Source organism: Callorhinus ursinus, unplaced genomic scaffold, assembly GCF_003265705.2.
Source record: "Callorhinus ursinus isolate GAN/ISIS: 27379988/994484 unplaced genomic scaffold, GSC_fseal_2.0 scaffold4, whole genome shotgun sequence".
Classification (NCBI taxonomy): domain Eukaryota; kingdom Metazoa; phylum Chordata; class Mammalia; order Carnivora; family Otariidae; genus Callorhinus; species Callorhinus ursinus.
In genome coordinates this window covers 126,569,062-126,587,982 of record NW_027397066.1, presented here as the reverse complement: position 1 = coordinate 126,587,982, position 18,921 = coordinate 126,569,062, and the positions used below count along the sequence as shown (strand labels likewise).

The following is an 18,921-nucleotide window of genomic DNA, read 5'->3' as shown; positions in this document are numbered from 1 at the left end:
TGTGTGTGTGTGTGTGTGTGTGTGTGTGTGTGTGTGTGTGTGTGTGTACACCACATCTTCTTTATCCATTCATCAATGGATGGACATTTGAGATCTTTTCATAATTTGGCTATTGTAGATAATTCTGCTATGAACATCAGGGCACACGTATCCCTTCGAATTAGTATTTTTGTATTCTTTGTGTAAATACCTAGTAGTGCAATTGCTGGATTGTAAGGTAGTTTTATTTTTAACTTTTTGAGGAACCTCCATACTGTTTTCCAGAACGACCGCACCAGTTTGCATTCCCACCAACAGTTCAAGAGGGTTCCCCTTTCTCCACATCCTTGCCAACACTTGTTCTTTCCGTGTTGTTGATTTTAGCCATTCTGAAGGTGTGAGGTGATATTTCATTATAGTTTTGATCTGCATTTCCCTGAAGATGCATGATATTGAGCATTTTTTCATGTGTCTTTTGGCTATCTGTATGTCTTCTTTGGGAAAACGCCTATTCATGCCTTCTGCCCATTTTTTAATTGGGTTGTTTTTTGGACACAGAGTTTTATAAGTTCCTTATATATTTTGGATACTAACCTTGTGTCAGATATGTCATTTGTAAATACCTCCTCCCATTCCAAAGGTTGCCTTTTAGTTTTGTTGATAATTTCCTTCGCTGTGCGGATGCTTTTTATTTTGATGTAGTACCAGTGGTTTATTTTTGCTTTTGTTTTCCTTGCCTCAGGAGACATATCTAGAAAAAAGTTGCTAAGGCTGATGTCAGAGAGGTTACTGCCTGTGTTCTCTCTAGGATTTTAATGGTTTCTTATCTCACATTTAGGTCTTTCATCCGTTTTGAATTTGTTTTTGTGTATGGTGTAAGAAATTGGTCCAGTTTCATTTTTTTGTATGCTGCTCTCCAGTTTTCCCAACACCATTTGTTGAAGAGACTGTCTTTATTCCATTGGATAATCTTTCCTGCTTTGTGGAAGATTAATTGACCATATAGCTGTGGGTTCATTTCTGGGTTTTCTTTTCTGTTCCATTGATCTATGTGTGTATTTTTGTGTCAGTACCAAAACAGATATGCTGTTTTGATCACCATAGCTTTGTAATATAACTTGAAGTCTGGAATTGTGATGCTCCCAGCTTTGCTTTTCTTTTCAAGGTTGGTTTGACTATTTAGGGTCTTTTGTGGTTCCATACAAATTTTAGGATTCCTTGTTCTAGCTCTGTGAAAAATGCAGTTGGTTTTTTGATGGGGATTAGATTAAATCTTTAGATTGCTTTGGGTAGTATAGACATCTGTACAATATTTGTTCTTCCAATCCATAAGCATGGAATGTTTTTCCATTTCTTTGTGTGATCTTCAGTGTCTTTCATCAGTGTTTGATAATTTTCAGAGTATAGATCTTTTACACTTTCGGCTAAGTTTATTCCTAGGTATCTTACTGTTTTTGGTGCATTTGTAAATGGGTTTGATTCCTTAGTTTCTCTTTCTGCAGCTTCATTATTGGTGTATAGAAACGCAACAGATTTCTGTACATTGATTTTGTATCCCGTGACCTTACTGAATTTGTTTATCACTTTTGGTAATTTTTGGTGGAATCTTTTGGGTTTTCTGTATAGAGTATCATGTAATCTGCAAATAGTGGAAGTTTGACTTTTTCCTTTCCTATTTGGATGCTTTTATTTTTTTGTGTTGTCTGATTACTGTGGCTAGGAATTCTGTTTCTGTGCTAAATAACAGAGGTGAGAGTGCACATCCCTGTCTTGTTTCTGACTGTAGAGGAAAAGCTTTCAATTTTGGCCCATTGAGGATGATATTAGCTGTGGGTTTTCATATATGGCTTTCATTATGTTGACATATGTTCCCTCTAACCTTGCTTTGTTGAGTGTTTTTGCCATGAAAGGATGTTGTACTTTGTCAAATGCTTTTTCTGCATCCATTGAAAGGATCATATGGTTCTTTTTTTTTTTTAAGAGATTTATTTATTTGAGAGAGAGAGAGATGGGGAGGAGTGGCAGAGGGAGTGGGAGAGAGAGAATCTCAAGCAGATTCCCCACTGCACGTGGAGCCTGACATGGGGCTTGATCTCACAACCCTGAGATCATGACCTGAGCTGAAATCAAGAGTCCAGTGCTTAACTGATTGAGCCATCCAGGTGCCCCAGGATCATATGGTTCTTATTCTTTCTTTTATTAATGTGTATCCTTTTGATTGATTTGTGAATATTGAACCACCCTTGCAGCCCAGGAGTAAATCCTTCTCGATTGTGGTGAACGATTCTTTTAATGTACTGTTGGTTTCAGTTTGCTAGTATTTTATTAAGAATTTTTGCATCCATCTTCATCAGGGATATTGGCCTGTAGTTCTCTTTTTTAGTCAAGTCTTTATCTGGTTTTGGTATCAGGGTAATGTTGGCCTTATAAAATGAATTTGCAAGTTTTCCTTCCATTCTATTTTTTGGGATAGTTTGAGAAGAATAGGTATTAACTCTTCTTTAAATGTTTGGTAAAATTCACCTGTGAATTCATCTGGCCCTGAACTTTTGTTTTTTTGGGAGATTTTTTTATTCCTGATTCAATATCTCTGCTGGTTATCAGTCTGCTCTAGTTTTGTATTTCTTCCTGTTTCAGTTTTGGTAGTTTATGGTTGTCTAATTTGTTGGCACATAGTTTTTCATAATATTCTCTTATTCTGTTTCGTGGTGTTGGTTGTTATTTCTCCTCTCTCATTTGTGAATTTATTTATTAGGGTCCTTTCTCTTTTCTATTTGATAAGTCTGGCTAGGGGTTTATCAATTTTACTAATATTTTCAAAGAACCAGCTCATGTTTTCATTGATCTGTTGTTTTTTAGTTTCTATATCATTTATTTCTGCTCTATTCTGTATTATTTCCTTTCTTTTCCTGGCTTTTGGCTTCATATGTTGTTCTTTTTCTAGCTTCTTTGGGGGTAAGTTCAGGTTGTTTATTTGTATTTTTCTTGCTTATTAAGGTAGGCCTGTATTGCTATATACTTTCCTCTTAGGACCAATTTTTGTTTCTTCTTTGGTTTCCTGGTTGACCCATTCATTGTTTAGTCGCATGTTTTTTTCTTTCTTTTTTTTTTTATTTTTATTTTTAAAGATTTTATTTTATTTATCCGACAGAGACAGCTAGAGAGGGAACACAAGCAGGGGGAGTGGGAGAGGGAGAAGCAGGCTTCCCGCGGAGCAGGGAGCCCAATGTGGGGCTCAATCCCAGGACCCTGGGATTATGACCCGAGCTGAAGGCAGATGCTCAAAGACTGAGCCACCCAGGCACCCCAATAGCATGTTTTTTAACCTCCATGTATTTGTGGTCTTTCCACATTTTTTCTTGTGGTTGACTTTAAGTTTTATAGCATTGTGGTCAGAAAATATGCATGGTATGATCTCAGTCTTTTTGTACTTGTTGAGGCCTGATTTGTGACCTAGTATGTGATGTATTCTGGAGAGAGTCCCATGTGCACTTGAAAAGAATGTGTATTCTGGTTTAGGATGGAATGTTGATGGAATGATGAATTTATGTGTTAAGTCCATCTGGTCTAGTGTGCCATGCAAAGCCATTGTTTTTTTTTTTTTTTTTAAAGATTTTATTTATTTATTTGAGAGAGAATGAGAGACAGAGAGCATGAGAGGGAGGAGGGTGAGAAGGAGAAGCAGACTCTCTGCTGAGCAGGGAGCCCGATGTGGGACTCGATTCCGGGACTCCAGGATCATGACCTGAGCCGAAGGCAGTCGCTTAACCAACTGAGCCACCCAGGCGCCCAAGCCATTGTTTCTTTAGGTGATCTCTCGATTGATGTAAGAAGGGTGTTAAAGTTTCCGACTCTTATTGTATTATTATCAGTTAGTTTCTTTATGTTTGTTATTGTTTTATGTATTTGGGTGATCGCATGTTGGGTGCATAAGTATTTACAATTGTTAGATCTTGTTGGATTGTCCCCTTTATTATGATACAACGCCCTTCTTCATCTCTTGTTATAGTCTTTGGCTTAAAGTCTAGTTTGTCTGATGTAAGTATTGCTACTCTGGCATCGTTTGATGTCTATTTGCATGATAAATGTTTCTACATCCTCTCACTTTCATTCTGCAGGTGTTTTTAGGTCTAAAATGAGTCTCTTGTAGGCAGTGTATAGATGGGTCTTGATTTTTAATTTTTTTTCTTTCCAAATTTTTATATAAATTCTAGTTAGTTAACACATAGTGTAATATTGGTTTCAGGAGTAGAATTTTGTGATTCATCACTTACATATAATACCCAGTGCTCATCCTAACAAGTGCCCTCCATAATACCCATCATCCGTTTAGCCTATCCCCCACCCACCTCCCTCCATCAGCCCTCAGTTTGTTCTCTATCATTAAGAGTCTCTTAGCATTTGCTTCCCTCGTTTTCTTTTTTTTTCCTTCCATAGATGGTTTTTGTTTTTTTATCCATTCTGACACCCTATGTCTTTTTAGTTTTTTATTTATTATTATCATTATTTTTAGAGAGAGAGCACAAGCAGGGAGGGGTAGAGGGAGAGGGAGGGAGAGAATCCCACGCAGGCTCCATGCCCAACATGGAGCTCGACACAGGGCTCAATCTCACAATCCTGAGATCATGACCTGAGCTGAAATCAAGTGTCAGATGCTTAGCTGACTGAGCCACCCACATGCGCCCCCTGATACCCTAAGTGTTTATTTCATTTACATTCAAAGTAATTATTGATAGATATGTATTTAGTGCCATTTTACTACTTGTTTTGTCATTGTTTCTGGAGATTTTCTCTGTTCCCTTTCTTGTCTTTGTCACTTTTGGTTTTTCCTTTCCACTTAAAGAGTTCCCTTTAATGTTTTTTGCAGGGTTGCTTTAGTGGTCACAGACTCCTTTAGTTTTTGTTTGTGTGGGGAAACTCTTTATCTCTCCTTGTATTCTGAATGATAGCCTTGCTGGGTAGAGTATTTTTGGTTGCAGCTTTTTCCCATTCAGTACTTTGAATGTATCATGCCACTCCTTTCTGGCTTGCCAAATTTCTGTTAAGAAATCTGCAGCTAGCTTTATGGGTTTTCCCTTATAAGTAAAGGACTTCTTTTGTGTTGCTGCTTTCCTTTATCACTATATTTTGCAAAATTAATTATAATATGTCTTAGTGTTGCCCTTCTTCTGTTGATTTTATTGGGAGTTCTCTATGCCTTCTGGATATGGATGTCTCTTTCCTTCCCCATATTAGGGAATTTTTCAGCTATGATTTCCTCTAATAAATTTTCTGTCCCCTTTTCTCTCTCTTCTTCTTCTTTTGGGACTCCTATAATACAAATGTTATTATGTTTGGTAGAGTCACTGAGTTCTTTAAATCTAATGTTCCATAATTATTCTTTCTCTCTTTGGTGTAGCTTCATTATTTTCCATTATTTTGTCTTCTGTATCACTTACTCATTCTTCTGCTTCTTCCAGCCTTGTGTTCATTGCATCAAGCCTGTTTCCAATTTCAATTGTTGCATTTTTCATTCTGTTTTTTAACTTTTTTTGAAAGGTCTTATTTATTTATTTGACAGAGAGAGAGAGACAGCGAGAGAAGGAGCACAACGGGGGGAGTGGGTGAGGGAGAAGCAGGCTTCCCGCTGAGCAGGGAGCCTGATGCGGGGCTTGCCCCCAGGACCCTGGGATTATGACCCGAGCCAAAGGCAGACACGTAACAACTGAGCCACCCAGGTGCCCCCCTTTTTTAACTCTTTTATCTCTGCATTAATTATCTCCCTGAAGCCTTCCATTCTTTTCTCAAGTCCAGCAAGTATCCTTATGATTGTTATTTTAAATTTTCCATGAGACACATTACTTATATCTGTTTCCCTTAGATCTCTGTCTAGGACCTTATCTTGTACTTTCATTTATGATGAATGTCTCAGTCTTCGCATTTTATCTAAGTCTCTGCCTTCTTATATGTGTTAGAAAAGCCTGTTATGTTTCCTGCTCCTGAGACTAATGGCTTTATGAAGAAAAAGTCCTTTAGTGTCCAGGGCCTGGTGCTTCAGGGAGTGTTTCTGGTGTGTGCTGTGTGCACTTTGCTGTTGTGTTTTGACTGCTCTATCCTTTAGGCCAGTCATTTGCAGAGACTCTCCTTGCCTGAAGTGATAGTGTTTGGTCCTTGGTCAGAATGTTGCAAGTTTTAAGTAGGTGTGGTCTGGTCTGCTTGTTAAATGAGACCTGATACTACTTCCACTAGAACTGGGAGCCCTGCAGAATTCTCTGGTCGGGAGACACGGCGTGGACAGGGTTTTTTGCTGTTCTTTTGGGGAAGTGGCCTGCCCTGCTGTAACTGAGGCAAGTTTGACTGAGAAGGGCAATACCATCAGAGCCAAGGGTGTGGACTTGGTGAAGCAGGTTAGGCAGCTAGTGTCCGTGCTGCTTCCCTCAGGTGGCTGTGTGTTTATGTCAAGGGATGGGGGGGAGGGAAATGGCACCATCCACCTCTTTTGTTCCTGCAGAGGCATATCGGTGCACACTATCAGGGAAGCACTGAGAGAAGAGCGAATAGTTTTCCTGCTGTATGTCTTAGGGTTTTTTTCAGATTGCTGTCTTCACACTGTCCACCTCCAGGTTGTTGGCCTGCCTTCTGTTCAGGAGCAGTGCACTGCTCTCTGGGCTCTATCCCAGCAAGTCTGCTGACTTTTAAAGCTTCACGCTTTGGGGATGTGTTGTGGGCAGGAACCTGCACTGGTTTGCTGGGGGGAGGGTCTCACCATGCTAGGACTGAGGCAAGCTTGACTGAGAAGGGCGGTTGTGCCAGAGTGCAGGGGTGTGGGATTTGCTATAAGCAAGTCAGGCAGCCATTGTTGGGGCTGAGCTCCTTTCTGCAGGTGGCTCTGTGTGTATGCTGAGAGGTGGGGAAGGGAAATGGTGCCAGCCGGCTCCTTTTTTCCGGAGAGGTATCTCCTTGAATACCCACTTCTCAGGGACACACTCCACTGATCTCCCCCCAGTGTGCCCCAGGTACTCCTCAGATCATTTTGTCCATGCTGTTTGCCCCCCGGGTTGTTTGCCTGCCTTCTCTCTAGGGGTAGGGCAGCACCCTTAGGGCTCTATCCCAGCCAAGCCCATTGGCCTTTAAAACTCCAGTTTTCAAGTACTGCTGGTTCCAGGAACTCAAGAAAATCAGCCCCTCTCATTTTTCCAGCGTGTGTCTTTGGGGGAAATGTTTTTCTGTGTTCCCCTGTATGCTCTTCTCTCTCTTGCATTTCTCTGCGACCATGGTTCCTTCCTCTCTGTGGCACCTGTGATCTCCGCTAAACCACATCTCCACATTTCCTACCTTCCTCGCTTCTCTCCCTTTAGTTGTGGAGTTTGTTCTGTCAGTCTTCAGGTTGATTTCTGGGGTATTTAGAATGATTTGATAGTTATCTACCTGTGTTTCTGGGGATGAGACGAGCCTAGGGTCCTCCTACTCTTCTGTAATCTCTCTCTTCCTTGCATATTATAATTGTATATATTTATAATTCTCTGAGATCATAATGTGTCTATTCCACTTACTTGCATTTATCTTGGAAGTGGGATAGTTCAGCTAAACAGCTTTTGGAACTTTTAGAGAATAGGTGTTTTAAATATAGTCAGTGACTCACTTCTTTTCTTAGCTATAGCTTTTAAAGGAAAATTAAAGTATTCATGGATAGGGTCGCCTGGGTGGCTCAGTCGTTAAGTGTCTGCCTTCGGCTCGGGTCATGATCCCAGGTTTGTGGGATTGAGCCCCACATCGGGCTCCCTGCTCGGCAGGAAGCCTGCTACTCCTTCTCCCACTCCTTCTGCTTGTGTTCCTGCTCTCACTATCTCTCTCTCTGTCAAATAAATAAATAAAATCTTAAAAAAAAAGTATGGATAAATTATTTTTATAAAATTTTGCGTTTTTTCTTTTTTTTTAGAGAAAGAGCGCATATGTATGAGCTATGGGGAGGGGGAGAGGGAGAGAGAATATTTTTTATTTTTAAAGATTTTATTTATTTATTTGAGAGAGAGAGAGAGAAACTGAGCAGGGAGAGCAGTAGAGGGAGCAGGAGAAGCAGGCTCCCCTCTGAGCAGGGAGCCTGATGGGGGCTCGATCCCAGAGTCCTGGGATCATGACCTGAGCCGAAGGCAGACGCTTTAACCCACTGAGCCACCCAGGCGCCCTGGGAGAGAGAGAATCTTAAGTAGGCTCCACACCCAGCGTGGAGCCCAGTGTGGTTCTTGATCTCACAACCCTGAGATCATGACCTGAACTGAAATCAAGAGTCAGATGCTTAACTCACTGAGCCACTCAGGCACCCCAGCTTTAGCATTTTGTATTCTCATTTTTTAGTGAGAGAAAACACATATACACATTGAATATGTATTCTCTTGTTTTATTTTTTTGAAGTAAGCTCTATGCCCAACTTGGGGGTTGAATTCACAATCCTGAGGTCAGGAGTCACATGCTCCACTGACTGAACCAGCCAGGCACCCTCTACTGTTTTTTTCTTAACGCAACATTTCTTTTAAATCGGTCTCTTGAAGTGTCAGTAGTAGTATTGCATAAGTTTGGCTCTATGATATTTTTCATGTTTATGGGTATCTTATACATATAAAAGAATATATACGGTATATGTAGATAAGTGCATATGTAAATTATAACGGTTTAGAAACTTGTGTAGTCTGATCTTTTTTAACAGCTTTATTATCCACATGTGATACCATTCATTTGTACAATGTACACTTGAATGTTTTATGGTGTTTAGAGTTGTGCAGCCACCTATCACAATCAAATTTAGAACATTTTTCCTCTTCTCCAAAAGAAACACTGTTCTCTTTAGCCCATTTCCTCTTCAGACTCTCAGGCCTAAGCAACCACTACTCTACTTTTTTGTGGATTTCTCTATTCTGGACAGCTCATACAAATGGGGTCATACAATATCTGGCCTGTTGTGATTGTCTTTTTTCATTTAGCATACTATTTTCAAGGCCCATGTTGTAGCATGAATTACTGCTTCATTCCTTTTTTTTTTTCTTTACAGATTTTATTTATTTATTTGACAGAGCGAGACATAGTGAGAGAGGGAACACAGCGGGGGGGGGGATTGGGGAGGGAGAAGCAGGCTTCCTGTAGAGCAGGGAGCCCAGTGCAGGGCTCAATCCCAGGACCCTGGAATCATGACCTGAGCCCGAGGCAGACGCTTAATGACTGAGCCACGCAGGTGCCCCTGCTTCATTCCTTTTTATGGCTTACTAATATTCTAATGTGAGATATCCACCTTTTGTTTAATCAGTCATTAATTAGTGGATATTTGAGCTGATTCTACTTTTTTGCTATTATGAATAATACTGCTTTGGGCTTTTGTATACGGGTTTCTGTGTGGGCATGTTTTCATTTAATTTTTTTTGTGTATGTACCTAGGAGTAGAATTGCTGGGTTATATTGAACATCTATGTTTAAACATTTGAGGAATTTCCAGATTGTTTTCCAAAGTGACTGTATCATATTACAGTCCCACCTGCAATTTATGAGGGTTCCAATTTCTTTATATGCTTGCCAACACTTGTTAATGTCGGTCATTTTGATTATAGCCATCTTAGAGGTGTCGGGTAGTATCCTACCATGGTTTTGATGTGCATTTCCTTAGTGACTAATGATATTGAGCATCTTTTCATGTCCGAATTGGTCATTGGCATATCTTCTTTGGAGACATGGCTATTCATTTCTTTTGTCCCTTTTTAAAATTTTGTCTGTCTTTTTGCTGTTGAGTTGTAAGAGTTCTTTATGTATTCTGGGTACAAGTTCCTTATCAGATGTATGATTTGCAGATATTTTCTTTCATTCTTTTGGCTTGTCTTTTAAATTTTTTGATATTTTTAAAGCACAAACCTTTTTTAATTTTAATGAAGTCCAGTTGATATACTTTTTTCTTTGTTTGCTTGCACTTTTGGTGGCCTAATTAACAAGGATTTACTTAACCCAGGGTCACAAAGATTTACCCCTATTTTTTCTTACAAGAGTTTTATAGTTTTAACTTTTCCATTTAGATCTATGATTTATTTTTGTAAAATATGTAAGAATGTAGTCAACTTCATATTTTTGCTTGTAGATAACCAGTTATCCCAACATATTTGTTGAAAAAAACTATTATTTCCTCATTGAATTGTCTTGACATTCTTGTTGAAAATCGGTTGAACACAAATATAAGGGTTTCTTTTTGGGCTTTCAGTTGTAGTTCATTGACCTATATTTCTGTTTTTATGCCAGTACCACACAGTCTTTATAATAGTAACTTCGTGTGGTAAGGTTTTTTAATTTAATAGTATGAGTATCCAACTTTGGTTTTTTGCTATTCTGGGTCCTTATGTACTTTTAAGTAAAATTTTATTTATTTATTTATTTTTATTTTTATTTTTATTTTTTAGCAAGGCAGAGGAGACCCCAAGCTAACAGCCCCAGGTGCCGAGGTTTATTTTTCCATACTCTTATATACCTTCTACAGCGATATAGATCTATAATGATTTATAGCAGAGGCGTAGTAAGGCACATTCCTCCAGGTATACAGGATTAGTCAAGCATGTAAGAATCTTTAAAACAGAATAAAGGAACAGAGGGGAGTGCCCAGTGTGCTGTTTACAGGACAAGGGAACAAAGAGGGGAGTGCACAGCGTGCTGTTTACAGCTGGCTTCCTATCTACAAAACATCTGCTGCTGCGTACTTTAGAACTGACCACACACATTCCAAGGGCATTTCACTCTGATCCTTGCAGGTTATTTTTTTAACCCTGCAATCTCGAGTTTTCTCAGAGATCTCGGAGTCTGAGTGAACATGCACCAGTGGTTCTTGTGGCGTTCTGTTTCCCCCTTTCTTTTTTCAAATTAGCCACTGTCGTAAGTACTCTGTGATGGAGATTTTGGGCACTCATTTGTTTTTTTGAGGGTACAGTATCTGGGATCCAGACCCCCATATGGGCCTGGAGAAGAAGGATGGAATCCGTACTGTGCAGAGGCTCATGTCGCCACCGCTAACATAGCCAGGAACAAATGTTCAGGGGTTTTGGTAGATCTGGTTGTTTCTAGGACTCGCTCCGCCCTCTGAGTGAGGGTCTTCAGTTGCCCCCAAGTTGGTGGTGGCAATTTTCATTTTCGAGGCCTCTTCAAGGAGAGTGTTGCCATCTCTCAGGCAGGGGGTTGGGTAGTCAATCCCTGCAGCGGCTGAGAGACCTCTTTTGTTGTCTTTATCACCGGTCCTGGGCCGGACTTTCCGAAGAGGTATCCAGATTGCTCGACTGGATCTATTACCTTCTGTAGGGTTCCTATCGCTGGCCGATCACTCCTCGACAGGGGCTTCAGGTCCCTGTTCAGGTGCCACTTGTCGACCTCTGAGAGTCGGGGACCTGGGGTGGCGAAGGAACTGAGAAAAAGAGATGACAGTATAGCGAGGCACAGGGGACCCCTAGCTAACAGCTCGAGGCCGTAAAATTTGATTTTAAAAATTTGTAACTTTAAATAAAATGTTCTTTTCAATAAGTTTTTAAACCAGGTAGTGAAGTCATTTATATAGTGATTTGAAACTAATTCTTTCCAGTCATTTACATAGTGATTTGAAACTAATTCTTTCCATCTTTCTCTATTCTAATACCTTATCATTTGAGCAACAAATTTCCAAATTTGATATTACTACCTATCTCTTTTAATTGGAATACTTTTGCATCTTTTTTCATTGTAAGAAATGAAGCAAATAAGATTTGTATATCCAGCAGGTCACATGGAATGTTTTTATCATTAAAGTAATATTACTGTGTATTTTGGAAAATATAGAAGTTAGGAAAAGTGTTTTGGATAAAGACACTTAGATATAATCATGGTATAGAATAACATGTAGTAGAAATATATACAGTATTGTAAAGTCTCATTTTCTTGATTTCAGTATTAAAGTTTTTCATGTGAATCAATAACTCAGAGTATTTTCCTTTAGGCCATTGCATTACCTCCTATAGCCAAATGGCCATACCAGAATGGTTTCACATTTCATACCTGGCTAAGAATGGATCCTGTAAATAACATCAATGTGGATAAGGATAAACCATATTTATATTGGTATGTATTTTTGTAAGTTAGTGTTATTATCTTACTTTGAAAGTGAGAGAATATCTAGAGGTAAAATGAAAATTATTCTTTGTAGTTTCAGAACGAGCAAAGGTCTTGGTTACTCTGCTCACTTTGTTGGGGGCTGTTTGATTATAACATCAATAAAGTCAAAAGGAAAAGGCTTTCAACACTGTGTGAAGTTTGATTTTAAACCACAAAAGGTATGTGTTCTTATTAGTTAAATTAACAAGCCATGCTAGCTTTCAAAGTGCTTTGTTTTAATATTAATGATATAACATGTGATAGATCACAACTCTGTTTATTCTGTTTCAGAAAATGAAGTATAAATCACTGGACAATTGTTAACCTTCCTGATTTGGATAATAAAAAGCATGATATTTTGTTATTCATAGAATTTAAAAGAAGTACAAGGGGAAAATATCAAAATATCAAATACTATTACTTTAGTAGTAGTAGTAGTAGTAGTAGTAGTATGTGCCTTAAAATTTAGAGATTAATGAATGGTGTATGTATATATAAATAAGTAGATAAAACAAATGTGGCAAAATGTTGACAATTGTGCTATCTAGAATGGTGGAAAAGAGGGTATTTGTACTGAACTTCTAATTTTTTTGGGATATATTTGAAAATTTTCACAATAAAAAGTTGGAAAGATAATTTCACAGTAAGTTCTTACCTATTGAGAGTTCCCTTGATTAAATACTGTTCCAGAGGTTGAATATTGAATTTAATAAAGGTAGTCTTATTTTTAGATTTAATTGTAATTTATAATTTAAGTTTTACTTGTTATTATCAATGTGGTTGAGTTTATTGCAAGAATTTTTTTTTTCTTCAAACTTTTTACTTATTCAGTGGTATATGGTGACTATAGTGCACATTTATAACCGATGGAAGAACAGTGAGCTTCGTTGTTACGTGAATGGTGAGCTAGCTTCCTATGGAGAGATAACATGGTTTGTCAACACCAGTGATGTAAGTAATTTGAAAAAAATTATTTTAAAAGCATGAACTTTTAAAATAAGAAAAATATATTATACATTGGGTATCAATTTTAGAATACCACAATGGCAGAGTTTTATAATGATATTTTGGCTAGCATGTTAATATATTTATAGAGTAGAACTGTGTTCATGTGCACATATTACTCAGTCATTATAAAATTATTCTAGATAGGGTAGAGATGAAGCTTTATAGGTAACGATGGGTATATATTGAAAATGTATCATTGGTTCATTTATCAAATTAAAGTTGGGAGCTCTATGGCAGAATTCTGATCATTTTTATGAATGAATTAGATGATACATGCTTATAAATTTTGCAAATAATTCATAGCTGCTTTTGATGACTGTTATCTAATAATGTTTTCAGGATTGAAAAAGAGATCCATATGTACTAAACTCAAATTTTAAATAGGAATTAAATTAAAAAGTTCTTTTTTCTCACCAATGACATTTTTTAATAGAAAACTTGAAAAATACAGATCAGTAAAATGATTACAAACCATTCCACCCATTCACCATCATATGCTTCTTTTGTATCCTATGCTACACGTATTTATGTATTATGTAATGATAATCTTAAGAGTTCAGGTTGTTGTAGTAGACTTAGGTTTGAATCCCAGTTCTATCACTTATTGACTATATGACCTTACTTAATCTATTAGGCCTGAGTTTCTCTACCTGGAAATGGGTGTAAAGTAGTACCTATCTCAAGGTTAATGTGGTAATTGAATGAGGAACTGTTCACAAATCTGTTAGCACAGTGCCTTGTACAGAGTAAGTGCTCAGTAAATGTTAGCACTTATTTTTTAACACAAAAAGGGGATCAGATATATTTGTTTCTTAAACTGTTTTTTCCTTATGTTAGTCTTTATTAAGTGCTTCTTGTACTCCAGGCATTGTAATAAATACCTTTATTTTCTAAAAGTACTAACCTTGCAAGGTAAGTACTACTATAATCTCCATTTTACAGGTAAGGAGACTGAAGCACAGAAAGATCAACTAATTTGCCAAGATCAGCAGCCTGTGAAGTAGTGATTTGACTTAGGTGGCCTGTCTTCAGAACCCAAATGTTAACTTTTCTGTATTCCCTAATGGCAATATGTATATATTTTTCAACATTCTTTCTAATGGTTTTGTCACATAAGCCGATACTTTTAAAGAGCTGTGAAGAACTTTATTTTAGTCCCTCTTTGTTGTATACATGGGTCTTTAAAATGTGGTTTGCAACCTAGATGTTAAGAGAATTTTTTTTTTTTAATGTTAGAAGAAAAACATACACCTGCATTTCTGGATTTACATATTTCTTTTGAGAGATTGTATCTACTCCATGACCTCACCCATTATTTATATCTCGATATCTGCAAAAATCTTTCTTTACAATTTTAACTTCTCACCAAACTTACAGAACCCTGTTGACTGTTGCTTCTCCATTCATGTTAGCTCCATCCATATTAACTCACAGAAAAGGCAGATTATGTCCTAAACTTAACTCATGATTTTTCCTTTTTGTAACAAAGACTGCTTCTTTGGTTGCCCAAGTATGAACCTTCAGAGTCCATAATGATTTCTCTCTCATTTCCTGCATCCACTTTTTCATTTTTTTTATTTATTGTACTTTGGAAAACTTGTGTTATCTCCTTTTCTGTGATGTCTTTCCTGATCTCTACGGTAGGTAACAATGAGTGAATGAAGTGAAATGCTAAGTGAATTATTTTAATCTAGCCAGGTTAGTTTAGAGCAGACAGAACATTTATACTGAAACATTTAAGCAATGTAGGTTGCTTAATGTATCTATCTAGAGAAGATAATTTTTTTGTTTTTTTCTCTAATAAAATCTATTTTCTTTCACAGACCTTTGACAAATGTTTCCTGGGCTCATCAGAAACAGCGGATGCTAATAGAGTATTCTGTGGTCAGATGACTGCAGTTTACCTTTTTAGTGAAGCTCTTAATGCTGCTCAGATTTTTGCTATTTATCAGTTGGGCCTGGGATATAAGGTACTTAACTTGCTGTTCACTGCTTAACCAGTGTTAACTGAACTTTATTTAAAGGGAGGTGATGCATGGAGCAACCTACCTTGGGTTACAAAACTGAATGTCAGAGTAATCAGAGGTACCACAGGGAAGTCACAGGAATCTGAATGAAGGGTACTTTATATTTTTGAGGGAAACACAGTATACTTGTCATATGTGGGGCACTGTGCAAACTACTAGCTCAAGTTTCACCTTTAGTTCATGTTGCATTTCTTTGACGATGTCTATCTTTGCATAACTAAATTTTCAACATTTGCTGTGATAAAAAACAAGTACCATGTGGAAATTAATGTGGAACAGGAAATGAGGATGATGGTGTGAAATCTGATTCCAAATTTGAGAGTTCATGCAGTTCAAGATGCATAAAAAGTAATAAATCATTTTGCTAATGTAATGAAGAAAACATTTTTTTCTTTTGACTTGTGCCTTAATTTTTTGAGATGGCTATTAAATTGTTAAAATACAAAATTGTTTGAACCGAACCACTCAATAATATTTATTTTGATCAAAAGCACCATAAACAATTACTGAAATGCTGAGACTGTTGTGAACTAAGAAAAGTTGGAAACCTCTGGGTTAAGCTATTGTTAGTCTAGTTTAGTTTCAGGGAGCAACTTAGTCTGCTATGTTCCTTTGAAAACAAAATCTGTTTTATTGAGTTGATTTACATATACCATTACAGTCAGTAAAGTACACATATTTTAATTAGTTTTGTCAAAACTATAACTATCACAACAATCAAGAAATAGAATATTTCTGTTCCTGCGTAAGGTTCAGTGGTGCTTCTTCTGTCAATTCCTTCCACTTTTTTTTTTTTTAAAGGTTTTATTTATTCATTTGTCAGAGGGAGAGAGAGCACAAATGGGAGAGAGGTAGAGGGAGAGGGAGAAGCAGACTTCCTGCCAAGCAAGGAACCCAGTGCGGGACTCGATCCCAGGACCCTAGGATCATGACCTGAGCCGAAGGCAGACTCTTAACTGACTGAGCCACCCAAGTGTCCCTCCTTCCACTTTTCTAGCCACACTGCATTCCTTTTGAGAGAAACTGCTTATCTGTCGCTTGATTAGGTTTTTTAAGGTTTTATGTAAATGGAATCATGCAACATGTGCTCCTTGGAGTTTGGTTCCTTATGAGTCATACATGTTGTTTTGTTGTAGTAGCTCCTTTCTTTGTATTGCTTAGTAGTATTCCATTGTATGAATATATCACAATTTTTTAATCCATTCTTCTATTGATGGACATTAGGGTTGTTTCCAGTTTTTGGCTGCTGTGAATTAGCTGCTGTGAATATTGGTGTATGAGTCTTTGTGCTGACACATATTTTTATTTCATAAATATGTAGGTGGAATTACTAAGTGGTATGGTAATTGAAGTTGCCAAACCCTTTTCCGAGGTAGTTATATAATTTTACATTTCTACAAGAAGTGTCTGAGCTTCCTACTTGTTCCACATCCTAAACATCTTATATTGATGGTCTTTTTAATATTTGATGTTTCAGTGAGTGTGTAGCAGTATCTCATTTTGGTTTTAATTTGCATTCTTATAATGACCAGAGATTCCAAGCATCTTTTCATTGCTTATTGGTCATTTGTGTATCTTCCTGTATGAAGTATGTTCACATCTTTTGCATATTTTTTGTTTGGTTTCTTGTTGAGTTTTGAGATTTCTTTATATATTCTGGATATAACTTTCATCAGATGTATGAATTACAAATATTTCTACCTTGGTCTCTGTCTTGCCTTTTTGTTTTCTTTCTTTTCTTTCCTTTTTTTTTTAAGTTTTTATTTTTAAGTAATCTCTACACCCAACGTGGGGCCCAGACTACAACCCTGAGATCAAGAGTTGCGTGCTCCATAGACTGAGGCAGCCAGGTGCCCTTGCCCTTTTGTTTTTTGTTAATGTGGCTTTTGAAGAACAGATGAGTTTAATTTTTATCAGTTCTAGTTTATCAAATTTTTTGGTTATTGCTATGATTTCTGTACCTATTCCAATTTTGGAAAGATTTTCTTCTCTCTTCTTCTCTTAAAGTTTCAGCATTTATATTTAAGCTTATGACCCATTTTAAGTTAATTTTTGTGTATGGTATGAGGTAAGGGTCAAGATTCATTCTTATTCCATATGTGTAGTCTGGTGTTCTAGTACTAATTTTTTGTAAATAATATTCTTTCTCCATTGCCTTACCTTGGCATCATGGAGGCTGTATTGTATTTCAGTGACTTATATGTCCTTCTTATGCCAATGCTGTATGGATTGTCTTGATTATTGTTAGTTTCATAGTAAATCTTAAAAAAAGTCTAAAACCCTCAACTGTATTCTATTTCAAATTGTTTTGGCTTCTCTAAGCCCTTCACATTTCCAGATATATTTTAGAACCCACTTAATCATTTTCTACAAAGATATCTACTGGGATTTTATTTGGTGTTGTATTGAATATATAGATCAGTGAGGGTCAAATTGGCCATCCTACTGTTACTGATTTTTCCAGTCTGTGAACATGATGTATCTCTCTATTTACTTAGGTTTTTAAAAAATTCTCCTGGCACTGTTTTTTGATTTTCATTGTATAGGGCATGTATACATTTTGTTAAATGTATTCTTAGGTATTACATGTTTTTTGGGTAATATGTTGTATTTAAAATCTCAGTTTCCATTTATTTGTTTCCAGTATATAGAAATGTAGTTGAATTTTGTTTATTGACCTTGCTAAATTTCCTTTTAGTTTTACTAGCCTTTTTCCCTGGTTGTTGTTCCTGGATTTCCTACACGTATGTTCATGTAGACTGTAAATTTTACTTCATTTCCAGTCTGTATGCCTCTTCCCTTTTTTGCATTATTGTACTGGGTAAGACCACCAGTATAAATAGTTAAATAGAAATGGTGAGAGTAGACATTTTTGCCTTGTTTCTGATTTCAGGTGTAAAGCGATCATACGTATTTTATAGATGCCTTTTATCAAGTTGAGTAGTTTCTATTTCTGGTTTCCAGAGAATTACTATTAGGTGGATATTGAATTATAAAATGTGTTTGGCTTTTTTACCAAGTCTGACAATCTTTCCTTTTAATTGGAGTGTTTACATAATTTACAATCAGTGTAAGTGTAGATACTGTGTGTCTTAATCTATCTTGTGATTTATGCTCTATTTCTTTCATCTGTTCTTTGATTCTTCCCTTTTTTTCCTGCTTTGATTTGAATTAACTGCATATTATTTAGTATTTCACTTTATTTCTATTATTGGTTTATTATTTTTTAAAGATTTTATTTATTGATTTGTGAGCGAGAAAGAGAGAGCATGCATAATCAGGGGGAGTGGCAGGCAGAGGGAGAAGCAGACTCCCCGCTGAACAGGGAGCCTGTTGCAGGACTTGATCCCAGGACTCTGGGATCATGACCTGAGCTGAAGGCAGATGCTTAACTGACTGAGCCACCCAGGTGTCCCTATTATTATTATTATTATTATTATTATTATTATTAAATATTTTATTTATTTATTTGAGAGATTGAGTGTGCACACAAATGGGGGAGAAGGGCAGAGGAGAAGGAGAAGCAGGGATCATGACCTGAGCCAGAGACAGACACTTAACTGAGTCACCTGGGCATGCCTGGTTTATTATTTTTTTTGACATTAACTTATTATAGTCTACCAACAAATGATATTGTATAGTGTAAGCACCTTCCCACATAATCCTGCAGTTCCTTCTCCTGTCCTTTATTTTTTATAAGTTTTACTTTTTTATGTACTATAGTTCCTGTGATAACATTTTTTTGATTCATTCACTTTTTTTTTTCTTTTTTTTTAAAGATTTTATTTAT

At 37.0% G+C, this 18,921-nt stretch overlaps 1 protein-coding gene across 4 annotated transcripts in view; it reads left to right on the top strand.

Moving 5' to 3' along the window:
• Nucleotides 1-18,921, top strand: part of LRBA (LPS responsive beige-like anchor protein) — a 742,782-nt gene that overhangs the window by 104,928 nt on the left and 618,933 nt on the right. For all 4 annotated transcript variants that reach the window (XM_073892352.1, XM_025874296.2, XM_073892351.1 and 1 more), the window contains exons 6-9: nt 11,942-12,063; nt 12,149-12,275; nt 12,928-13,047; nt 14,928-15,074. In XM_073892352.1, the coding sequence (XP_073748453.1) occupies nt 11,942-12,063; nt 12,149-12,275; nt 12,928-13,047; nt 14,928-15,074 (516 nt within the window). The remainder of the gene's footprint in view (nt 1-11,941; nt 12,064-12,148; nt 12,276-12,927; nt 13,048-14,927; nt 15,075-18,921) is intronic.